Here is a 12,560-nt window from a genome sequence, read left to right as displayed (position 1 = left end):
GGGCATTCTTCCAATTGATCACCAATGTAAGGGACATTCTTCCCACTGATCACCAATGTAAGGGGCATTCTTCCAATTGATCACCAATGTAAGGGACATTCTTCCCACTGATCACCAATGTAAGGGGCATTCTTCCAATTGATCACCAATGTAAGGGACATTCTTCCCATTGACCACCACACTATTGTATCATGAGATGTAGATATAAGTAACTATTAGCAGGGGTTCCCTGAGACCAGAACGTTATTTAAAGGGTTTCTCCATGTTGGTAAGGTTGAAAAAGGCTACTCCAGCTGCTGCAAGGGAGCACAAATGTGTTTGGCCTACTGTATGACACATGGTTCTTCTTAGTCTGTGTCACGACCTCCCATAATGCCTTGAAAAAGGGATCCTGCAAAATGTTGACTTTTGATGTCTGTTGCCTTATGTGAATAAATGACAAAATTAACACAATACTGAGGTGTGCTGGTGAAGATCCTTATTTTCCTAAGACCTCCCATAGTGTCATAAGACTTCATGCATAAGGACCATCACGTTTAATGTCACTAACATGACTAAAGTCCCAACCTCTCTATTGACTAAGAAAGTAATGGCAACCAATATGGCTGCATGCTGGGCCTTTCCAGAATCCCTCACCCATTATCTCATAATGCTTGCAACTTTGGATGGAGTCAGAGAGAACTGGAGTGAGCTACTGAGGTATAATTCATGTGTTACGGTAAAGTCTCATTTTGGACCATGTCTGGAGAGATATCTTGGGTTTCCCTCTATAGAGTCATACAACACTTAGGCGGCTGATTTATACAAACCAAAGAAAAGAAAACAAGAATACAAAATATAGTTATTGCCAAAAGAAAGCAATCAGGTTTTACATTTCAATTTATGAACACATGAATCAAGAATTCAGATTGGCTTCCAAGGGCAACAACTCCATTGTGTGCCGTTTTCCTTTGTGTGGCCATTCTCTGAGGTTTATATTGAGGACAGGGATACTCCAAGTGCATATCAAGCCAAACACTTCCTTATGGTATTAGTTAACTAATTGGTTTTACTCAGAATCCTTTTGTTATGTTATTTTTTTTCTCCAGCTAAGCAGTGATTTGAATACTCTGACCCTCATTTGACCCAGAAATTTGGGGTACAAGCGAGAAAAACTTCAGGAGAGGTCTCTGTATAAGTTATAAAACCTTAAAGGAGGCTTGTCATGTTTGCTCATACTTGCTGGATAAGGAGTTTTTAGTCTTCCCATGGAAGGAGCTGTTTTTTGTCACTAGTTCCAGGCACCCGAATCAGTGGATGTTGTATATTCTGCTTCTCAGACAGCTTTGACCAATCATGAGAAGTTCCTGTTCATGTTCCATACATGTAACGTGTTCATTTTTCCTCCCTGCCCACAGACATGACGATGGACGAAGTACGAGAGTATGAAAGGACCACTCAGGAAGCCACTAACAAGAAAATTGGGATTTTCCCACCCGCCATTTCCATCACTGACATTACACTGCCTTCTATTGCCCGCAGTGGACCCTCCAGTGCTCCTTCCACCCCACTGACCACCGAAGCTCCGGAGTTCCTGACCGTCCCTAAAGACCGCCCACGGAAGAAATCTGCACCGGAAACCTTAACGCTTCCCGACCCAGCCCTTAACGCACAAAGCATGTTTACATCTAATAAGCCATCTCTTCCGAATCCGGAATAACTTTGAGTCGAGAGCAGGACCCCCCGCCTACCCCACCCCCCACCACCTCCAGACGCAAAGGGGTTTTACAACCCATTTTCAACAACATAACCATAGGCTGATGCATTTCGAAGCCATGCCTGTAGACTCCTTATGGCCGTAAGCTGTTCGATTCAGTGCTTCCCATATCATTGCTCCCTGTTACCGCTTACATACAATCTCCTCTGCTGCTCGATGGTGACAGTGGCCTCTAGCGATAACAAGAAGAGCTTGTTTAATGGTGTCAGCCATCTTTGTTTTAGACGGGTAGTTGTACAATAACACGACAATCCATAATGTAAAGCTTTAACCCCGTTTAGCCTATCTTATGTAAATATTTCCAAGTCTACCAGATGAATTCAGTTTCTTGTCGAGTCTTTTTGTTGATAGGTCCAGAATTTACAGATACGGGAAAGCCGTCTTTGCACATGAACAGTACAGAATAGAAGAAAACTTGCGTATCTTTTGCATTTCGGCTCTGTAGAACTCAGCTTTGTGATCCGTTGTCACCTGTTTTCCAGAACTCAACGGAAAAAGAGAGAAAAGACAATCGTCCAATAAATATGACCACGCGGTGACAAGTGTTATTCCAGTGACATTTAGATGTATAGAGAACGCTGGTGCAACAAAAATGGAGATAACTCAAGAAGGACTTTACCATTTAATTTTTAACATCTGCTTGTGTCCTATGAGCCGAAGCATTTTTAATCCCTTTTCTGTCACATCCGTGTTCTGGAAGAGAAGCCATTCAATATCCAGCTTATTACAGGTGACCATTTAAGGTCATGGGACTGGTTTGATGCTCTCTGGCTCCTCGGGGGCGGGGCTTTCTGCCGGGGATGCATGTTTTAGAGATCCTCTATATCTAGTTTAACGGGTAAGCACATTAATCTGTACCGATGTAGCATGAGGGCAGGCTGCTGCTGCTAGCACAAGAAGGCGACAGCGAACTTTGTTAGTAATGTGATAAGGCATCCTTTGTACATACGCGTTAGAGTAATGGATTGTGGGAAGCATGAAGCGGTTCATTCATGGGGCGGACTCCGTCATTATTATTTTCTTAATCATAAAATAGTGAGAAATCAGAGTATGCTTCAACATATCCTGTGAAGAGCGTATTGATATTTAGATGAGGACAGACATTCGTCGTATTTTTTTTAAAATCCACGTAGCGGGATTATCCGTGGTTGTCCACATCTACCTGCCACAGACGGAACTGCAAAGAAGACAATACATTGGAGGTGGTAACTTTGGCCCCAGGAAGCCTTCCTCTGCAAGAAGAATAAAGAGTTTTGTATTTTTATTGTACGGTAAATGTTTTTATATTGTTCTTTTTTTCCCCGGCGTCCTATGTTCTGTATATGGGAATATAACAGTGTTGCTTCTTTTATATTCATGTCCTATTGGTGCGATGTACTGCTACCTGTCGTTGTGTTACTTTCATTACGCTGAACTCAATTTGTCTCTTACTAAATTGACTAGCAGCTGAAAAGCATTTCGTTGCATGCGAAAAAAAAAAAAAATCATTACAAAATATGCTTTTCTACAAATTTGCAGATTGTTTTGCGATGATCTATTTTTGTTATTAAGGTTTATGAAACATTTCGAAGAGCAGAAACTGGAGGCTGAGACTGGGGAACCCCAACCTCTGGGGAACCCCAACCTCTGTTCTGAACAAGATAATCACAATGTAATTTGTTACTTAATGTACAGAGGATTGTTCAGTGCCGAGTGGATGGTCATGTAGGATGTAGAATACCAGTCTGCCAATGTTATTAGTACGGCCGTATGTCCAAATGCTGGAAATGTCATGGGCCATTTTTTTTTAGATGGATATTGGATATACCCAATAAATGGAATGATCCAAAACAGTAGCTGATTAATTAGGCAAACTCCTTTTCAGTATTTTCCCCTTTTCCCTCAATCGTTTCTCTGCTTTGACAATCCACAAACACTTAAAGTGGTTGTAAACCTCAGACATGAAAAATGAACAAAGCATATCCCTCTACTAGTTGTCTCAGTCCATGCCTCATGGGACTTGTAGTTTGGCAACATCTGGAGGGCTGCCAGTTTCACACCCGTGCTCTATAGTGTGTGCTTGTCTCAGTCCAGAGCACTAAGTGTCATTTCTGTCTGCTGCCTCCTTCCTCTGCTATCAGCATGAATCACTTCTGACAAGTTTTCCCGACACCAAGAGATAAATGGTGACGGGAGGAGCCCGAGCACACAGCCTGAGATTGACAGCCTCAGCTTTATTCCTGCGAGCTCTGAGAAGGAGGTGTGTCTCTTCCCTCCAATCAGTTCTCACTGAGCTCTGCAGAGTGTAACTTCAGCTCCCTCTCCCCTGCTTTCTGAAAGCTCAGACAAGCTGTGTAAATGTTGCACTTTGAATGGCTGTAGAGGAGGGAATACTGCAGCTAAACCGGTACAACTTATGTAGGAGGATTTGTTTCATCTCAGTGTATCACGTGAGACCAGTTACTTCACTGGGTATATGAAAGCGTTTACAACCACTTTAAGGACTTGTACACTTTGTAGCTTTTGTCTAAGTAACTGACTTACCTGCTTTTTGGGTGTCCCAATTAAACTTGTAAATAAAACAATAATCTGCTTCTAAATTAACTTCTCAGTTTTAATCACATTTTGGTGAGATCAAAACAAAGGCTATGCAAAAACCTTACATTTGGCTTTGTTTAGAAAGAAAGCAACCACATCCTGAGTAGAGTCTGTATGCGCGTTATGTCATAAATACACTATATTGCCAAAAGTATTGTCCCCGCCCTCCCAATCATTGGATTCTGGTGTTCCAATCCCCTCCCAATCATTATATTCAGGTGTTCCAATCCCCTCCCAATCATTGGATTCAGGTGTTCCAATCCCCTCCCAATCATTGGATTCTGGTGTTCCAATCCCCTCCATATCATGTGATTCAGGTGTTCCAATCCCCTCCATATCATGTGATTCAGGTGTTCCAATCCCCTCCCAATCATTGGATTCAGGTGTTCCAATCCCCTCCCAATCATTATATTCAGGTGTTCCAATCCCCTCCCAATCATTGGATTCAGGTGTTCCAATCCCCTCCCAATCATTGGATTCAGGTGTTCCAATCCCCTCCCAATCATTGGATTCAGGTGTTCCAATCCCCTCCCAATCATTGGATTCTGGTGTTCCAATCCCCTCCCAATCATTATATTCAGGTGTTCCAATCCCCTCCCAATCATTGGATTCAGGTGTTCCAATCCCCTCCCAATCATTGGATTCAGGTGTTCCAATCCCCTCCCAATCATTGGATTCAGGTGTTCCAATCCCCTCCCAATCATTGGATTCAGGTGTTCCAATCCCCTCCATATCATTGGATTCAGGTGTTCCAATCCCCTCCCAATCATTGGATTCTGGTGTTCCAATCCCCTCCCAATCATTGGATTCAGGTGTTCCAATCCCCTCCCAATCATTATATTCAGGTGTTCCAATCCCCTCCCAATCATTGGATTCAGGTGTTCCAATCCCCTCCCAATCATTGGATTCAGGTGTTCCAATCCCCTCCCAATCATTGGATTCAGGTGTTCCAATCCCCTCCATATCATGTGATTCAGGTGTTCCAATCCCCTCCCAATCATTGGATTCAGGTGTTCCAATCCCCTCCATATCATGTGATTCAGGTGTTCCAATCCCCTCCATATCATGTGATTCAGGAGTTCCAATCCCCTCCATATCATGTGATTCAGGTGTTCCAATCCCCTCCATATCATGATATTCAGGTGTTCCAATCCCCTCCCAATCATTGGATTCAGGTGTTCCAATCCCCTCCCAATCATTGGATTCTGGTGTTCCAATCCCCTCCCAATCATTATATTCAGGTGTTCCAATCCCCTCCCAATCATTGGATTCAGGTGTTCCAATCCCCTCCCAATCATTGGATTCTGGTGTTCCAATCCCCTCCCAATCATTGGATTCAGGTGTTCCAATCCCCTCCATATCATGTGATTCAGGTGTTCCAATCCCCTCCCAATCATTGGATTCAGGTGTTCCAATCCCCTCCATATCATGTGATTCAGGTGTTCCAATCCCCTCCATATCATGTGATTCAGGAGTTCTAATCCCCTCCATATCATGTGATTCAGGTGTTCCAATCCCCTCCATATCATGATATTCAGGTGTTCCAATCCCCTCCATATCATGTGATTCAGGTGTTCCAATCCCCTCCATGGCTACAGGTGTATACAATCAAGCCCCTAGGCATGCAGACTGCTTCTACAAACATTGGTGAAAGAATGGGTCGCTCTTAGGAGCTCAGTGACTCCAAGCGTGGTCCCGTGATAGGTGGCCACCTGGGCAATAAGTCCATCCGTGATATTTCCTGGCTACTAAATATTCCACGCTCAACTGTTAGTGGGATTATAACAAAGTGGAAGCCACTGGGAACAACAGCCACTCAGCCACCAAGTGGTAGGCCACGTCACATGACAGGGCGGGGTCAGCGCATGCTGAAGCGCACAGTGCGCAGAAGTCGCCAACTGACTGCAGAGTCAATAGCTAAAGACCTCCAAACTTGGTGTGGCCTTCAGATGAGCCCAACAACAGTGCGTAGAGAGCTTCATGGAATGGGTTTCCATGGCCGAGCAGCTGCATCCAAGCCTTCCATCACCAAGTGCAATGCAAAGCGTTGGAGGCCATGGTGTAAAGCACGCCGCCACTGGACTCTAGAGCAGAGGAGACGTGTTCTCTGGAGTGACCAGTCCAGCTTCTCTGGCAATCCGATGGACGTGTCTGGGTTTGGCAGTGGCAAGGAGAGCAGTACTTGCCTGACTGCATTGTGCCAAGTGTAAAGTTTGGTGGAGGGGGGATTATGGTGTGGGGTTGCTTTTCAGGGGGTGGGCTTGGCCTCCTAGTTCCAGTGAAGGGAACTCTTAAGGCGACATTTTGGACAATTTCATGCTCCCAACTTTGTGGGAGGAGTTTGGGGATGGCCCCTTCCTGTTCCAACATGACTGCCCACCAGTTCACAAAGCAAGGTCCATAAAGACATGGAGGAGCCAGTTTGGGGTGGAGGAACTTGACTGTCCTGCACAGAGTCCTGACCTCAACCCCATAGAACACCTTTGGGATGAATTAGAGCGGAGACTGTGAGCCAGGCCTCCTCCCCCGACATCAGTGCCTGACCTGACAAATGTGCTTCTGGAAGAATGGTCCAACCTTCCCATAGACACCCTCCTAAACCTTGTGGACGGCCTTCCCAGAAGAGTTGAAGCTGTTATAGCTGCAAAGGGCGGGGCCATCTCAATATTGAACCCTACGGACTAAGACTGGGGGGGCCATTAGAGGTCATGTGTGTGGAAAGGGCGGGGCCAACTCAATATTGAACCCTACGGACTAAGACTGGGGGGCCATTAAAGGTCATGTGTGTGGAAAGGGCGGGGCTATCTCAATATTGAACCATACGGACTAAGATTGGGAGGCCATTAAAGGTCATGTGCGTGGAAAGGCAGGCGGCCAATATAGTGTATGTGTCGGGCGGTCATAAAGGGGTTAATATACTACAGGGGTTTCCTGCTTCCCTGCTTTACTGAAAAGTATCATAAAAGATAAAGGCAACACAGCATGCTGCAGAGAAGGAGCATTGTTCTCTGTGGAAGCAGTGGTCTCTCTGCAGAGGTCTGACATGCACCTTCCCGATCTGTAGCTCTGCTATCAGCACTCACCTCTTGCTGATGTTCAGCAGGGAGCATGTCGGACTTGTGCAGAGAGACAAACTGCTTTCATGCAGACAGCAAGGGTCCTTCTCCCATGCCATGCTGGCAGGGGACGGGCTTTTCTACTCAGGGTGTGGCTGCTGTCTGTAAGACTGGGCACACTGTGTTTCGATGCACCTGGGATGTACGTCGTTGATCTGAACTCTTCTACTTGAAGCTGCTGTGTAGATGTCACTGTCCCCTCGGTTTGGAGGGAAGAAGACATTCTGAATTTCTTGCAATCCTCACTGCTGAGAATTGTAATAAATTCGGCTTTTTTCCCAGCACATCATTCAGCGGGATCCAATTAAAGGTGCAGGGAGGTCCGGAGCTCGGAAATCACTTTGCAGAATGGAAAATATTCTGCAGAACGGTGATAAGAAAAATGAGCCCTCTCCATTCTCGGGAGGAATCCCGTCCAATGAAAGCAAACCTCAATTTCCAAGTTGGCTGCAAAACAAAATGTTCTTCTGAATGGATCCACCAATCCAATTACCGGGATTCTATATTACTGGCGGGATTCATCTCTAAATAATACGCACACTGCTGAAAGAGAACGCGTACTATTAATATATCCGGGCCAATCACTGGAGTGTACAAAGACGCCATTATATACCTTGTCATGAGGTCCTCACTATTACCCCTCGGATGGTCGGATCCAGATAGTCGGTATTCCAACTTGAGGTGCGACTTGCAACACATCTGCAGCTTGCAAAACACAGACATCTGCAAGTCGCAGCTTAGGTAGCGCATGCACTACTTTAGAAATCAGTGCGGCTCCGACCAAGTTGGAATCCTACCGATATGACCGCTGTAATTTCGGACAATGGGGTGCGATTTGGCATGTGATTTGCAAGTTACATGGCATCGCAAGTCGCACCCGGTGTGCCCGGGGTGTCATGAGACCTCAAGTCAGTTCATGGATCCGGGTCTGATGTCTGCCAAGACCATTGCAGATACCTTCAGACATCCCTTCTGCCCATGCTCCATCATCTGCTGTCCTGATTGGATGAGCAGTGCGCAGGCTACAGAGGATGCCTTCCTCACACACCACCCTCCGGCCTCCTCTGATTTACTAACAGGAATTGGACCTGTGCTCACTTTCAGCATCCGGTTACGTGAAGGCGGAGTCGTCGTATTTAGGAATTCCCCTGCATGTGATTGGATTGTTTTTTTTACTTCGTTGCACTAACCCTTAAAGGGTAACTCCACTTGTATGAGAACTAAAATATAGCAATTTTTTTTTTAATGTAGCGTAGCTGCACGAGCCTTGTTGTCCTTTATTTTTATTAAAATTCCTATTCGATCTACATCTGATATTTTCTGTAAAATTCAGTGCAGTAGGACAACATGGAGGTGTATGACACGCCTCCAAAAATGTCATTTCCTGCTTGTGCGATCGGCTCACTGATTTTCTGCACTAGGATACAAGTCATGTTTTAGGCATCCCCTGCTATACGCATGTTAGGTACTCCCCAAATGTAAAAGGGATGCAGACCCTGCAGCTTTCTCATCAGAACACTGAAGGTACACCAGGTGATTATAATGAACCAGACCCTCCCGTTCAGAATCAGTCAGCACAAGACGTGTGGAATCGGATATTTCTTCAGAGCAGCAAAAGGTCGGAATCTGCTAGATGGGGGTGTTTTTCCTCATCAAAAGTGGAGTTACTCTTTAACCTGTGGACACTGAGCACACACAATATGCGGCCTCTCAACGGCTGGGTCTTTGTGCCGAGGAGGCGCATATGTGCGTACCACAAAGTAAACAAAGGATTGCCGAGAGTGTGCGCCTGGAGTGCTGCTGGCACATTTATTGGTTCCTCACGGAAAGGTCCCAATCACTACCTGCATTCGGGAGCTTTCCGATCAGCCAGTCGCAGAGGTCACATGACCCTAAAACTGACCTCCCAGCGTCACAAACTCCTTAAAGGGCTGGGAGGTAGAGGCGTCAAGGGCTTAAGTTATAATTAGTAAATCAAAGTCTTTGACCCCTTGATGCCGATTGCACGCAAATATGCCTCTCGGCGCCTGGGCCTTGACGCCGAGTGGCCGCATATGTGCTGACAGTGCACGCTTCCAGCACATATGTCCACTACTTCCGGAAAGGTCCTGATCTCCCCTTTCAATCAGGACCTTATCCGATCATGTGACCTCCCTGATGGCGAATCACGGCGGTCACATGACCCTAAAACCCAGTCCTGCCTCACGGCTTCTGAAATTCTTAAAGGGCCGGGAGGTGCCGGCGCCAAGAGGTTAATCTGGAGCAATGATTATTTTAGGACTGCAAGCTGCTGGAAATGGTTCAGCCAGGTAAGCAGCATCAATGTGTATCCTTCCATCGAAGGCATATCTAGTCTTGGTACAAGGCCATATACACAGGGATGGCTTTGGTGTCACAGGATGTGAGTGTGTCACCAACTGCCCTTCATACGCGATTGTCTGGGTGGGAAAACATGAGCGGTTGGTGGACTCTAGGTATTGGAACATTCATAGATAATCATCTGAGGGAGTGGATGACAGAACCATGAGACATTCTGTATCTTCCAGTTTGCAGGTTTTGGTTTATTTTGGTTTTCGGAAGGAGATTGGATGAACAACAGAGAAAGAAATTCTAGGCTAGTCATTGGTGGATGGGATTAGACAAAATAAATACAAATAGACTTTACTTTTACATGAATATTCTGATTATCGTTTACATGAAAACTCCAGACAATAATGTCAGTATTCCCAGTCATTAGATTCCATTCTATGTGATGTCACCGCTCTCTAGTGAATGGATAGGCAGTGTTCTCAGTGATGTCATCACTCTCTAGTGAACGGATAAGCTGTGTTCTCGGTGATGTCACCGCTCTCTAGTGAATGGATAGGCAGTGTTCTCAGTGATGTCACCGCTCTCTAGTGAATATATAGGCTGCGTTCTCTGTGATGTCACCACTCTCTAGTGAATCGATAGGCAGTGTTCTCAGTGATGTCATCGCTCTCTAATGAATGGATAGGCTGTGTTTTCGGTGATGTCACTGCTCTCTAGCGAATGGATAGGCTGCATTCTCGGTGATGTCACTGCTCTCTAGTGAATGGATAGGTTCCGTTCTCGGTGATGTCACCGCTCTCTAGTGAATGGATAGGCAGTGTTCTCAGTGATGTCATCGCTCCCTAATGAATGGATAGGCTGTGTTCTCGGTGATGTCACTGCTCTCTAGTGAATGGATAGGCAGTGTTCTCAGTGATGTCATCGCTCTCTAATGAATTAATAGGCTGTGTTCTCTGTGCTGCCACCACTCTCTAGTGAATGGATAGGCTGCATTCTCAGTGATGTCACTGCTCTCTAGTGAATGGATAGGCTGCGTTCTCAGTGATGTCACTGCTCTCTAGTGAATGGATAGGCTGCGTTCTCTGTGAAGTCACTGCTCTCTAGTGAATGGATAGGCTGTGTTCTCAGTGATGTCACCACTCTCTAGTGAACGGATAGGCTGCATTCTCAGTGATGTCACCTTTCTCTAGTGAATGGATAGGCAGTGTTCTCAGTGATGTCATCGCTCTTTAGTGAATGGATAGGCTGCGTTCTCGGTGACATCACCGCTCTCTAGTGAATGGATAGGCTGCATTCTCAGTGATGTCACCGCTCTCTAGTGAATGGATAGGCTGCATTCTCGGTGACATCACCGCTCTCTAGTGAATGGATAGGCTGCATTCTCAGTGATGTCAGCGCTCTCTAGTGAATGGATAGGCTGCATTCTCGGTGACATCACCATTCAGCCAGGAGTCTAGGACAGCCCCTTCCTCAGAGCACCAATCAATATTGCTATCATTGGCCATCACTAACACTTGATTTAACCAGTACAATACTGGGAGACAGAAAATCTTCCATCTTGTTTACATGTTCCTCTCTCTGAGGTTTAGTTTTTTCTTCTTTTGTTGACGATGTATTATTGTCTCTTTCGCCTGGACCAAGATAAAGAGAACCTGTTACCTAATCAAAGCTGAAGCGACCATTCTGAGAGCAGACCTGAGATTCCACCTTAGTTAAGGTCATGAAATGGCCGCTTTTTAGGTGATGGGACTTTTTACGGGGAGCATGGGGTTAAATCTCGTGGACATTGAGCACGGTAATCCATCCCGTGTTGTTTCATTTCTGTTTTGTGTTTCCCCTGGATCACTCATAGGATCTTCTTACGTCTGATTGTAAATAAACTTCCCAAAACACTTTTCAAGCATTTCCTGACTCTTTTCTTGTCTCTTGTTTTCTGTTGTTAGTATGCATGAGAGATGCGGAGGTGCATGCGTCTCCCAGAGAGATTTTCATTTTAGAAGTCAAGTTTTAGAATGAAAATATAAAATGTCGGAGATAGAGATCACCACACTAGTCTGGACCACAAGTGTTGTTCACAAAGCCAACACACTTCAGGGGATTAAAGGGACCTTCATCAGGGAAACAAAATCCAGTCTAAGGAAGGCAAACTACTAGTGGAAGTGGAAGGACATAGTAGCTGGGCTAGCATTCCCTTTCATAGCTGAAACACCAAAGGAATGACACCCAAAAATGTCTTGGCCTGCTATGGAAATGATACATTTTCTCACTGATTTGTTATTTTCATTGTCCTTCATCTGATACTTGGATTCAGGATCCTGTCCCTGTCCTGGTGTCTCAGACTGGCTGCCTCTGAGGATTTGTCTCTAAAGATGTTTTCCATAACCATGTCTAGTATTCCAAAAATGATCTACCGGAATGACATTATTGGCCCTTCAACTGATGGCTTGTATCTGAAGGGGCCGGCTCCTTCCTTCACTATGTTACAGTCAGTAAAAACCTCATGTCAGCTTTAACAAGTTATCCTCAGTTTACAAGTCGTTATTATTGGTTTTATAACTACAACTTTCATTAAAAGTTATTCCTGGTGATCCTGCCAAGAAGGCCTTTGTTTAGGCATTTCCTGGTTTAGGGTGACAACACTTCTTCCCTGTCTCCAGTGTCACATGCATACCGCCCAACCTTCTGAGATAACAAAGAGGAACTCTAATTACAAGGTATATGGACTGAGGACACCCCCCCCCCCACTGCCCCACAGGATTTACAAGTCATGATAATATGCAGGGGCGGACTGACAACTCATG

At 45.3% G+C, this 12,560-nt stretch overlaps 2 protein-coding genes across 2 annotated transcripts in view; both read left to right on the top strand.

Annotated features, from left to right (window-relative positions):
- The window catches only part of PITPNC1 (phosphatidylinositol transfer protein cytoplasmic 1), a 164,435-nt gene extending 152,781 nt beyond the window's left edge, over window positions 1–11,654 (top strand). The window contains exon 9 of the mRNA XM_089661463.1: window positions 1,398–11,654. Within this exon, the coding sequence (XP_089517589.1) occupies window positions 1,398–1,699 (302 nt within the window). The 3' untranslated portion in view covers window positions 1,700–11,654. The remainder of the gene's footprint in view (window positions 1–1,397) is intronic.
- Window positions 1,815–11,654, top strand: LOC149436786 (uncharacterized). Its single transcript, XM_089661471.1, has 5 exons — window positions 1,815–1,837; window positions 3,308–3,407; window positions 4,441–4,518; window positions 4,585–4,617; window positions 4,684–11,654. The coding sequence occupies exons 1-5, from the start codon at window positions 1,815–1,817 to the stop codon at window positions 5,812–5,814; spliced, it is 1,365 nt and encodes a 454-aa protein (XP_089517597.1). The 3' UTR covers window positions 5,815–11,654.
- Window positions 11,655–12,560: the final 906 nt, after the last annotated feature.

This window comes from Staurois parvus, unplaced genomic scaffold (assembly GCF_062004578.1).
Source record: "Staurois parvus isolate SC_StPar_1 unplaced genomic scaffold, SC_StPar_1.0 ptg001344l, whole genome shotgun sequence".
Classification (NCBI taxonomy): domain Eukaryota; kingdom Metazoa; phylum Chordata; class Amphibia; order Anura; family Ranidae; genus Staurois; species Staurois parvus.
Note: the sequence above shows the minus strand (reverse complement) of the source record. Positions and strands in the feature narration are given on the sequence as shown.